Genomic DNA, 12,465 nt, shown 5'->3' on the forward strand with positions numbered 1-12,465 from the left:
TTTAAAACTGAAACTAGAAATATTGCTTTACACACATAATTAGAAATGTTTCAATCTACCTAACTGCACAGAGCTATTTTCAAATGAAACTAGCCAGTAATTAACCTAAGTTAGTAACCTCACACTAGGTTTCCTTACGTGGTGTGATTCCTGCTGCCTCTAAACAACAGCTAGCCTCACAGAAGTACATTAACTCTGTTAGTATCCCTAGAGTGCAAAAATGTTGAATTGACATGTGTGTCTATAAAACATGTATCACAGTCTCTTGTCTATCTATCTTATCTCTTGTCTGTATGATTATCTATAGTAAGTCTGGAAAAAAACAGATGTTCTGACTTGAAAAGCACTTATCTTTATAACTCAAGAATCCCTGAGGAGGTTTAATCTAGTTGATTTAAAGCTTTGGTTCTTAGCATCAGTTTAGTAGTTTGCTGATTTTACTTCTTAGCCAGACAAATGCTCTTCTATGGACATGCTAAAAATTCTCCATAATAATACCTGCATGAATTACTGACTTGCCCATAATTTCTAAAGCACTGTTGATCCTAATATTTTTTTCTATTGTGCACGTGGAACTCTCCAAGTATCTGGAAAATTCAGGCCAACCACCATCTTCCTCTCACTCCATTTTCAATCTTATTTGACTATGGAACATACAGTAGAAGTCATTAAGCTGCATTTCACAGTTTATGGTTTTAATGGTTTTGCAACACTAGATGCACAACACATTTTCAACCATCAAAAACTAGGCTTTGCTATCTAACATTTCATAAAGATAATAAAAGCTAATGAGCACTCATGATCTATGATCTGGCAAGACATCTGTTCTGTTCTTTCCAAAATAAAACATTCACCCTGCCTTGTTCTGGCACAGTGGGAGAGAACAGATATAAACCAATTAACCATTCTAAACTATAAACTATATTAAGTTATAGTTTCTCCACAGGCTTTTCATACCCTGTTGCTAATAGGGCACAGGTGTCCTAAAATCAGTCTCTCAATGAAGTAATTAAATCCTCCTAACTTCAAATGGTCAGCTGCAGTCAACAGCATTGCTCAGTCCCAGCAGGAAAAAACCCTGTTCAAAACAAGCAATAACAACGTTGATGTTATACCAAGAGTCCAGTATCAACTACTCTCCTCCCATTATCTACATATTTACATCATGCTTTCTTATGACAGAAGGATTTTAGAGGAATTTCATTCTGATCTGTTAGGGGGGTAAGGAGTGCAAACAATACAAGAAACCCTACAAGATATATCATAGGGGACATGACTAACGTGGGGCACAGAGGCAACAAGAATAACCTGCTTTACCACTGTGAGGCTGTAACAGGGAGATCTGTCATAGGAAACTGTTGAGAACATTAAAACTCTACTCTCCTTTACATTTCAAAACCAGCTGCCAAGCATGTTAGGTGAACTGCTTGAGACCAAATTCATCTTGTTATCACCCACAGTATAATACAGAAGTGGAAAAAAAATATTTCTTTTTTGTCTTCATTCAGCCTTGCAGTACAACTTCTTTTGAACACTGCAGCAGCATGCAATGTTTTGGCTCCCTGGAAACTGTTGTATGTTACTTATTGTAAATAAAACATGTGAAAGGGAACAAAAAATCACAGATTGCATAGCAGTTAATGAATATTATTTACAGTAAAACCTTAGATAAAGACAAAAATACCAGTTTACATAAAGAAAACAAACACCCAATGCCTGACAATACCTTTTAGTGCTCAAAACAATGTCCTCCTATCCATCTTCCTTGCAGAAGCACATAATATAATAAGCAATAGAAGCAGGGAACCAAGCACAGCCCAGCTGTGCAAGAAAGCAAAGTACTTTTGTTAAACTGAAGTTTCAAGTATTCAATTAGCCTAAGCTTCCTCAAGTATGCCAAGAACAGCACCTCGCCACTGACTGAAGCAACAGCCAAGCAGCTTTCCCTGGACTTAGCTCAAAGAGTCTGCTCTTTGCACTAACTAAAACTAGTATTCTCCTCATGTTGCAGCCAGAGACTCTGCCTCAGAATTTAAACCAACATTTATACACATGTATAATGTACACAAACAAACAAAAAGGAAATGAAGCTAGTAAATTAATATATAAAGCTTAGTCCAGAGGAACATTATTGTGGCAAGATGGTCCATGGAATTCTTTCTCACTCCCCCAGAGAGGTTATGTATGCTTTAGATAAATAAAAACTGAAAAAAACCCAGCACTAAATAAGTAGCCTAAATCAGCTGGTGAATTTACCCTCCTTGTGTATTAGCACTTAGTGTAGGAAAACATTAAGAGATTAGCAGGAAACAGCTTCTGCTATGAACCTGAACCTTAAAATTTGTGAGTTTCGGTGGGTTTGCTATGACCAAATTAATTTGTGAACTCTTCAGATCCATAATATTCTTCTGTGATATTCTTCATATCATTTAAGTCTTGCAGACATAAATTTGATGCTCCTCCATTAGCATTTAGTACATTTTTGGATCAATTTTTCCTGTCTAGTTTAATCTGGACAGAATCCAATTTGCATTCCCCAAGGCAAAAGCATGACAAGCAGGGATGACCAGTTAATTTACAAAGAAAGAAAAACATCCACAACTGAAAAAACATATAAAAAAAAAAAAAAAAAATTCCTAGACTGAATCAAAACAATAATGTAGGCCTACCCCAGAGTCCCTAGAAAAGCTGTTGTGCAACAGTATCACCAACCCCAACATGTGCAGCTATTTATCAAATGTGCTGAGCTCTTGCTGTGTATTTTTGCATATAAGTGTAATATATAATTCTATATAAATTTTGACATGAGATTCTAACTATCATAATTTTGTCAGTTAACCTCATAAGCTCAATTTACTTCCTTGTGCATTTTTTTATGTCTATCCATACACTCTGACAGTGACTCCTCAAATACTGATTCCATGACAATTTAAATTATAGAAAGATTAATAAAATTTAGGTAGAAAAAAGAATAATCTGCCTACAGAGACACACACAGTCACATTCCGATTCTGGTTAAAATATTAAAATTTAATTAATACTTTTTGAACATACAATTATATGAAGGAAAGAGTAAAGGCATTCAAACAATGGATATAGATCTTAAACAATATTTACAAGTTCTAAACTGCAAGTTGACTATAAAGTCACAAATACTTTAAATATTTAGTAGAATATAGTGTAAATTCTAATATAAACTAGATAAACTCAATCTGTTGGGTTTTTCCCATGATAACAGTCTCATCTTTACATATTATATACATCAGAATACTAAAAAGTTATAAAATTTTCTTTCTGTTACTCTGCAAAGAAATGGAAAATACATCAGCTCTGTCTTACTGTACAGTATTCCAATTGAACTTTCTGTAGTGGTCTGCAAAAATAAATGGCACTTTCACATGCAACAAGGCATAAAGTACAACTCTTTCCATTTGCAGTATTCCATCTGAGTGCAAAGTAAACTGCAATGCAAATGTCATTCAACCACGTAGTTGGAAATCAAATGTAAACTGCGTGAAGATTCTCGCAAACTTTCTCAGATTGAAGTAATAATGAAAAGCATGTAAACTGATTTCCATACAGACCTGTAATTTTAAAAAATGAAAATACAGCATACTGAGAAGTTTGTTATGATGGTATCAAAGCTACCTTGACAACACAATAATGGAAAGTAAGCTGATGATGCTGTGCCAGTTCAGAAACTCAGCCATGCCAATGGGCTGCAGCATCTAAGATGCTTTTCTATTGACAGTTCCCAAAATTACTTCTGCCACTCAAAATTGCACATTTGCACATTAACAGTCAGATGGGTTTTCTAGACTTCTTTATGCCATTGTGTAACCATAGCTTCCACAGTGCAAGGCCACAAGAAGCCTGTCTTTCAGGATTTCTTTACTTGGGTATTCAGGTAACTTGAGCATGTTGATACTGGAAAGAAAAAAAAAGACACCACAGTTCAGCAAAAAACTCAACAGTAAAGATTTCTGATTAAAACCCCTGAAGAGATCACATGTATAGAAGAAAATAAGCCTATGCAGACTTATAGTACCACTGAGCATCTGAATGTATTATAGGAAATTAAGTTGTTTTTTCACTTCAGTAAGTTGTAATTTAACTTTAATATTAATTTATTAATTTCACTACCTTTAATTAGACAAATTTGAGTTGCAAACAATGAGCAAACATAACATAACATCATTTGGGATAAAATCCACCACTTTCATGTTCGAGAGTAAATACTGCAGAAACTGTTTAAAATTTTTTTGACCTTTTAATATTCTAAAGAACTGTACTTTTGACTGTGACTGACATGAAAAAGCCCTGGTTTTAAGATATTTTAATGAGAATAGTTAACATACCATGTGCTTGACGTTGGTAAAAGATTTGCAGTATATGGTACAGCAGCAATAGTAAAATTTTGCAATCCGCTGCCACCCATTATATGGGCAAAGCCACCATGAGGCACCCTGGAACTGAGAAAATGTACAGAAATAAGAGCAGTGCAATAATGTTTTAAGGCAAAAAAATGTACTCTTTACATTGAAAAGATCTCTTATTTAGGATTATTTGACAGTTATACTAAATTTCCCTTTTTGTAACTGATATCAAAATTCTCGTTGTTTAAAAACTTTTAATTACAAGACTGAATAACACGTTAGTCCACTTAGAATAGGCATCATATTGTTTGACATTTAGGATAATTCTGCCTGCAAGAAGGACTCATTTATATAACCAGTTTTTGTAGCAGAATATTCATAGAATTAGAATATTCTGAGTTGGAAAGGACCCACAAGGAATGAAATCCAGCTCCTAACTCTGCAGGGATCACACCCTGTGCCTGAGATTTCTGTCCAAGCCCTTCTTGAACTCTGTCAGGCTGGTGCTGTGACCACTTCCCTGGGGAGCCTGTTCCAGCGCCCAACCACCTTTAGGGGGAAGAGCCTTTCCCTAACATCCAACCTAAACCTCCCTGACACAGTTTCACATCATTTCCTTGGGTCCTGTCTTTGGTCACCATAGAAGAGATCAGTGCCTGCTCCTCCACTTCCCCTCCTGAGAAGCTGTAGACTGCAGTGAGGTCTCCAAGGTCCCCCCCTCAGTCTCCTCCAGGCTGAACAGACCAAGTGTACTCAGCCACTCCTCATACAACTTCCCCTCAAGGTCCTTCACCACCTTCATGGCCCCTTTGGATGCTTTCTAACAGATTTATATCCTTCTTATATCGTGGCATTATCTCGGTTAGGACAAACATGTCTATTTATGTTTAAAGTTTAAGCTACATCACAAAACATTTTGTTCTCTGATTACTATCTGTGGGACAAATGACCAAAGTGTCCTTGACATGTCTCTTCATTGACTACTTCAGACCAAATATTTCAAGTAACTAAGAAAACCATTACATCAGTCACACTATAGCCCAGTGACAAGCTAGGGCAAAAGTAGAACAAACTAAAAAAAACCACTAGCATCTTCAGGAATGCAATCTCACTTAATCATATTACTCTTTTTTATTCCTTTTACCAACATATTATTCAATGATTACTCCAGGTGTAAATGGGCAATAGCCCATTGTTCAGACACCCTCTCTGTCATTTTAAACTAACAAATAGAATAAAAATCAGACATTCACATGTTTTCATAATATCAACTTAAGCTGACACACACGACAAGATAATATCTTGCTATCACAGCCCTTACATGCAAAAGGACCTCAACCCCTCCCAAAATCCACTAGAATGAAAGGACAAAGAAGTTGAATGCATTAGGAACAATGTCACTAGTAGGGAAAGGGTGATTATCCTTTCTCTGTACTTGGGGGGGAAATACTCAGCTCCAAGCTCCCCACTATAGGAGTGACAAGCACATAATGCAGCAAGGCGAGTGAAGGGCCACAAAAATTGTGGGATTGGAGCACCTGACACAAGACAAAAGCAAGCTGAGACTGTTGAGCCAGGAGAAGTGAAAGCTCAGAGTAATGCGATCAATGTGCACCAATACTGAAGGAAAGGATAAATAAGATGATGCAGTGGACCCCACAGTTACAGTACAGGAGGCAACGGGCACAAACTGAAGTCTAGGAAATTTCCATTTAAACATAAGGAACACTTTTATACTGTGAGGTGCTCAAACACTAGTATAAATTGCCCAGAGAAGTTGAGAGGTCAGCATTCCAGGAGACATTCAAAAAGTGTCTGGATAAGATCTTGAGCATTCAGCTGTAGCTGCCCCTGCTCTGAATACCATGTTGGACTTGACAGTGAGATACATCAGATGGTTAGAACATGGTACTAATAATGTATGCCCTGTATAAACCATTCACTTAAGAGTTGGACCTGATGATCCTAGTGCATCCCTTTCAAATCAGAATATTCTGTGAAAGTCTTAATCTCCAGAGGTCCCTTTCAATCTCAGCTGTTCTGTGATTTTGTAGCTAGCAAAGAGAGCATCTGATAAAACAAAATAAACCTTCCAAAAATATGTAACAGCTGTTAGAATTCTGGACTACGGGTACCTATACTAAAAACAGTGCTCCCATATTCACCAAATCAAGTGACTGTGAAATCCAGAAGCAAGTGTAAGAGAAGTAATGTTTCCACTCACAGTAAAACTGCCCAGCGAAAATGTAAAAGCGTAATGGTTGCTGCTGCTGAATGTGAAGTATCTGGGACACAACTCACAGTAATATACCTTTTAGAACTAGCTGTAGTATCCAACACATAAATGTGTATTACCTAGCTTAACAACAGCAATACTGAGCATATAGTTCTAACACTGCTACACAAAATAACCACTAAGGAGAGGAGTGCTGATTATTCGCAGCATATTATTTCTGACACAAATGGAATTATGCTTACAGCAACAATTCAGAACAGGGGTAAAGATGGTACATCAGTACCCTTATACCACGGTTTGGGCTCACATTCCAATATAGTCTTGCCTCCGCTGCAACGATTTTTTTTTCCTCCCCCCTGAAAAACATCCCACATTCAAATCAGCAATAAAAGAGACCTAACTGCTGAAAATTTCTTTCAGTCCACTATTATCTAAAAGTTTTTTTCAATGTAACTTATAATAATACTTCCCATGTAACAGGACAAAATAGTAAAGCACAGTCAAAAGGCTTTGAACATTTAAAAGGAAGAGATTGCTGCCAACTTGTGCCTCCAAGAATGAGCTCTCTCTCTAAGCAAAACACTGCCAATATAGTAAAGAAAACCTTCCAAATAGATGCAAAAAATATCACAATAGCCATGAGCAAGAACAACAATACAGTTTCATCGTTTTGGAAATTTCTACGTTTACATCTGAATCATGACTTTTCTATCTATTTTTCCACTGACAAGTTTTGCATAAATTTCCTTGGAATAAAAACACTGTAGAAGAGATTTTAAGCTTATTTCCTTATGGTTTTTTATTCTTATGTGACAGGAGACACATATATCTTTCATATTTAACAAGTATGCTGATTTTTCCTTAAAGAGCATAAGCATATTGCTTATTACTCAACAAAAACTACAGTCCCCAAAGAAGTTCTATATAATCTTTGCAGCTGTAGAATACAAATAAAATAGACTTTATCATTTAGATTCTATCAAACTGTCAACATCTCCTTCCAACTGCTCACTAAAAGCTCCATCAGAAGTTGCCAGTGGAGAATTAACAATAAATTAGTCAAATACTATTATAAATACCAAACAGATCAAGAGGGGGAAAATAAGAAAAGCTTGTAGAATTGGCACTATCATCTCAAGCAGCTGTTAGCTGAGAAAGAATAAATGGCATCATAAGTGAACTTTCCAATCCCAAACACGAGCCACAAAAACATTCAGGCTTTTTCTTGAGTGTGTTAAGACCTCCAAATATGTTCAACCTTTGCTCTTGACAGTTGCTTTACTATTAAAAATGTCTCAAAATTGGTATTAACGACAAATGCAAAGTTATCTCCACTGAAATTACCAAAGCAAGACTTTGTAAGAGAAAAAGAGAAAGAGATGTAGAAATGGAGGAAGAAGAAAAAAGGGGAAGTTTAAGAAATACCTTGTGATGTTAGAGAAACACAGAAGACATAATCATAAATCTAACTATTTTACTTAATTCACTAGATTAATTTCATAGTCTTTGACTGGAAAGAAAGAAGAGTTCCACTTCACACACACAAAAAAACCCAAGTGAATGTACAGAAGATATTAAAGGGAAATGGAGAAAATAAAGACCTGTGAATGTAACCTGCCAACCAGTACCCACAGAAACAAATTCTTCACTAAGGCCATAAAAACACCATAGTTTGAAAATCAGGTATACTTTAAATGTAAAATTTTACTTAAGATACCAGCCCAACTACCATACTAGGCTCACAGAAAAGTCATTGTCTAAATCTTCCATTTAAAAGAAAGTAGGACTGTCTGGGGACTTCTGTGCAAAAGTGCCAGTTGTATATCACTATTAGAGGTAACTTTCAAAAGTTAAATATTTATGGAAAAATATATTGCATTTCAAACACTAAAGAACAAACAAAGGGTTCCTCCTAGCTGATACAGGGAAAAAAAAATCCTAAGCAGATTGTTTTTAAATTGCAAACCAGAGTTCTTAAAGCCACAACAAAATTTCTGTGGTAAGAATGGGTAAGAACAAGACAGTAGGTGATTTGTGACCAAAATGATGCTGACGCACATATTAATCAGACAGTGTAACTGTTTACTTGATAGAAAGCGTCCCTTAGAAGAAGCATATTACCCTAAATGCCTTAAAAATACTGAATGCCACTTCAGTATCATTTAGAATGTTATAAGAAGTATTTGAAACACAACCTTACATTTTAAAGACCCTTATTTGCTCTCTAGATTTAGAAATGGACCAGTCCACTAAAAATCAAAGACCAGCAGTTGGCATGCCATACATATGCAACTTCAGGAATCATTTCTTCAGAGAACAAAAAGATCAGTGTGCATACAACTAGCTTCTTAAATCAACCATGATCCCTAAAACCAAGGAAATTCATAATAAATTAAGTGAAACTAATAGAATTTGGAGAGAGGGACATTTGATGATACATCCGTGACTGTGAAATTCCTTAATATAAAAGGTACTTTTGATGATCTTAATTTGTATTTTATCATTGCTTAACCACAGAACTTACACACAAAAGGTCAACTACTCTACTAATCCCAGAAAATTAAGGGAACATCAAAGTAAGAAGATGATGTGATCTCTGCCTGCTATCAGAAAAAGATTGGATTGCACAACTCAGGTGTCACATTTATGTCTATGGATCCACTCTGTAAAATGTCTGTATCCAAAAGCTCATCAACTCACCCAGTTCACAGGGGCCTTTATTATTAAAACATTCCCTCACTGCCCCCAAACCATAAGGGAAATAAAAGTGGCTTTTCCTAGAGAACAATTAGAATTTAGGACAGAAAACCTTTATAAAGCAGACTGCCTTCCATAAGCTTACATCTTTACTTATCTTGACACACTGCACTAATCTTAAATTCAACTCAGTTTGAGGAGAAGGCTATTCTGTGTACACCAACTGAAGTGATACTTATCTCATATATTACAGCCTCAGTTGATTACTGGAAAAGCCAAGAGTCACATAAATATGCAACAGGAACAAGAATATAAAGCTCAGTTAAATTCACTACAGCCTTGTCAAGAACAGCCTGGACAGCAACAAAGGCCTCTTGCGAAGTGGTCAAGTACAATAAATATGTAACCAATCATTTTGCAGGCAACACAGAGAGCAAAGTACTAACAGACACTTTATCTGCTTTGATCAACTTATAGGACAACCAGTATGCAAAGCAGTTTCTAGATGATCTTTTATGGTCTCTCAAGTCTCTAGTCTTATTTCAGAGTATCTAGACAATGCATTTGTTCTTACAGAAGAGTCTCTCACCTGCCAGTAACAAACTGCAATAGTAACACTCTCTCTTCCTGAGTTAGCTCTTCCACCACGTCCCAGAACCACTAAATGACAAAGAAATTACTTTGTATTTTCCATTAAATACTTGCAGTACTTGAAAATACACTGATAAAACAATAAATGGAATATATGTGTTTTCTACTTAAATTTATGAATTTTTTGTACCAAATTCATACATAATTAAATTACTTAACGTAGAAATACCGTAGAAAAAAGCATCCACAAATTTCAGCCAAAATAAGCTTCCATAAACACACAGATGTTGACAACAAAACCACATTTTTCGGATTAAAAAGTCTACATTATTAAAAAAAACAAAAAAGAAAACAAACAAATAAATAATTTTACCTGAATAACTTGGTCTCCTCTCTCATAGCCACTGGTGTATTCTGTATTTTTCAACCAGTCATTCACATCAATTTCTGGCATACCAGACAACAAAAGCTCCTTCAGGAAAAGCACATAGACTGTGATTAGTCCTCCTGACTAGCCACTTATTTCAAGAGTTTATGCTATTTAAAGAAGTAATGTTTTAAGAAGTAGAAAGCTTACAGTGCTTTTTTAAGTTATTGCAATCTTATGAAACCCACGACTGAATTTTAATATATGAAGATTCTTGAATTCAGGTAACATCACATGATCTGTTTAATTTACGTATGCACTAGAAAGAGAAAAAATTATTGCCAAAAAACCTCTGAGTCTTGCCATGACTTCAGAGAAAATCTGAGATGTGTTGGTTACAGAAGATCAAGCCACCAACAAAATTTTAGTGGAATTTGACTCGGTGACTCAGAAAAGGTAGAGACAATAGACAGCATCTCCTTATTCTTAAAGGATTTCTGTCCTCCTCAAGGAAAACACGCAAAGACTTAAAGGCCACAACATGCTGATTCCATACTGAAACTACAAATTAAGGCATTTATTACTGCCATGTGAAGTTTCAGGAAGATGGCAATCCTGAATAATTAGCAAAAGCAGGGATACATATAATGAGATCCCCATTGATAGATGCCCAGGAAGCAAAGCCAATGTGAAAGCTACAAAATCTTTATTTTGTGATTACTGAGCTTTACTTCTACATCATTTACACTGCTGATGAAGTATGCTGAACAAAGTGTTTAAAAACACACAGGCATTTCTGCTTACCAGTTCATATTCATCAAAAAGTTGGATCAAAGATGGTGGAATGAACATATGGAAGCCTTGTAAAAAGGCATTTATCTGAGGCTGAATGGCTCTTGTCATTCTGAGTTCTGTCACAAGCTGGACATACTCAGCCTGCAACATAGAGAACAATATTAAGACAGACCCCAGCAGAACCACACAGTGCTCAAACAAACTCACACAGACAAATGCAGTCCTCAATGCATTACAAATCTCTTCCACTCTAAGATGGTAAGAGTCCCTTTGCACTTTTACATGGAAGCAACCCAAAATAAACCCCTTCTGCTCTTCTACCTTCCTTTCTAAGACAATATCAAAACAGAAGTGTTTGAATTGTTACATAAACCAGTCAAAAAACAGGGACTTGGACTAAGATAAAGGAAGTAAATAAAACTTGTCATGCCCACATCTAGTACAACCTCCATTAAGCTCAACTAAGGGCATAAACACCAGTGTTTGTAAGCAAAAATACTCTATTTAAGCCAACTGACATTACTCAGGAAAAAGGGCTAAGTTCTGAAGGAATATTTGTGAGCCAGAAAGCTTCCTTGCTTTTCCCCTGTCTCTGGAAGCCTAAAATAATACATAATAAAGCCTGCAGATTAGTGATTAGTTTTAATAAGAATTTCAGGTTTTTTTAAGAGAGTCTTGAAAAATCTACTTAGTTTTTAAAAAAGAAAAACACCAGAAAACTATTTCCACCATAGCCAGGGAATAGACTATAACATGTCTTAGATATCTGGGGGCTCCCTTCCCTTTAAAAGATGCCAGCCAGAAAAGGAATCCACCAGAATTTTGCTTTTGTTGAGAACACAAAAGCCTAGGAGGCGTTAATGGAAGAAGGCTTTTAGAAGGAGACAAGTGCCTTAGAAGGGAAAAGTGTCTACATTAAAATTCTATAAACATGTTTCATCTACCCTGACCAAGTTTAATAAAGTTTCTTTACTAAAGAAAATAGTTTTCTACTTGAAAACAAAATTTATTCCTAGATTATTTAAGGAACTCTGTTTAAAGAAATGCTTTGACTTTGTAATCATGATTTTTAATAAGAAAATCATGAAATGTATCTCCCAATTAAACCATCTCAACTATCAGCTTCCTTTAAGAAAACAATCTTACGAAATACTACTTTAATTTTGAAATATTGCAACCTAAACTTTTAGGTTCTGAACCTGCACAAAAGCAACCAAGCATTTTTCCTTTCCTCCCTTTCAGAAAAAGAGAATGAAGTATGAAACATATCAAAACGCATATTTTTTAAAGGCAGCTCCTTACAGATATACAGAGGGGTTTTTTGCTTTGCAGTTGAAAAATACTTTTAAAAGCATTATCACCATTTCATTGGACTGAGAGAGCAATTAATTTGTGAAGGGCTC

General features: G+C 35.8%; 1 protein-coding gene across 6 annotated transcripts in view; it reads right to left on the reverse strand.

Annotated features, from left to right (window-relative positions):
* Positions 1 to 3,009: 3,009 nt before the first annotated feature.
* HACE1 (HECT domain and ankyrin repeat containing E3 ubiquitin protein ligase 1) overlaps positions 3,010 to 12,465 on the reverse strand; it is a 48,502-nt gene continuing 39,046 nt past the window's right edge. For 4 of the 6 annotated variants that reach the window (XM_058836030.1, XM_058836031.1, XM_058836032.1 and 1 more), the window contains 5 exons: positions 11,072 to 11,203; positions 10,274 to 10,372; positions 9,899 to 9,969; positions 4,359 to 4,472; positions 3,018 to 3,927 (listed from right to left, as the gene is read on the reverse strand). In XM_058836030.1, the coding sequence (XP_058692013.1) occupies positions 3,825 to 3,927; positions 4,359 to 4,472; positions 9,899 to 9,969; positions 10,274 to 10,372; positions 11,072 to 11,203 (519 nt within the window). In that variant the 3' untranslated portion in view covers positions 3,018 to 3,824. Of the gene's footprint in view, positions 3,928 to 4,358; positions 4,473 to 9,898; positions 9,970 to 10,273; positions 10,373 to 11,071; positions 11,204 to 12,465 lie in introns of all 6 variants that reach the window. The other 2 variants (XM_058836029.1, XM_058836033.1) reach the window with 2 other exon arrangements.

Source organism: Poecile atricapillus, chromosome 3 (assembly GCF_030490865.1).
Source record: "Poecile atricapillus isolate bPoeAtr1 chromosome 3, bPoeAtr1.hap1, whole genome shotgun sequence".
Taxonomy (NCBI): Eukaryota; Metazoa; Chordata; class Aves; order Passeriformes; family Paridae; genus Poecile; species Poecile atricapillus.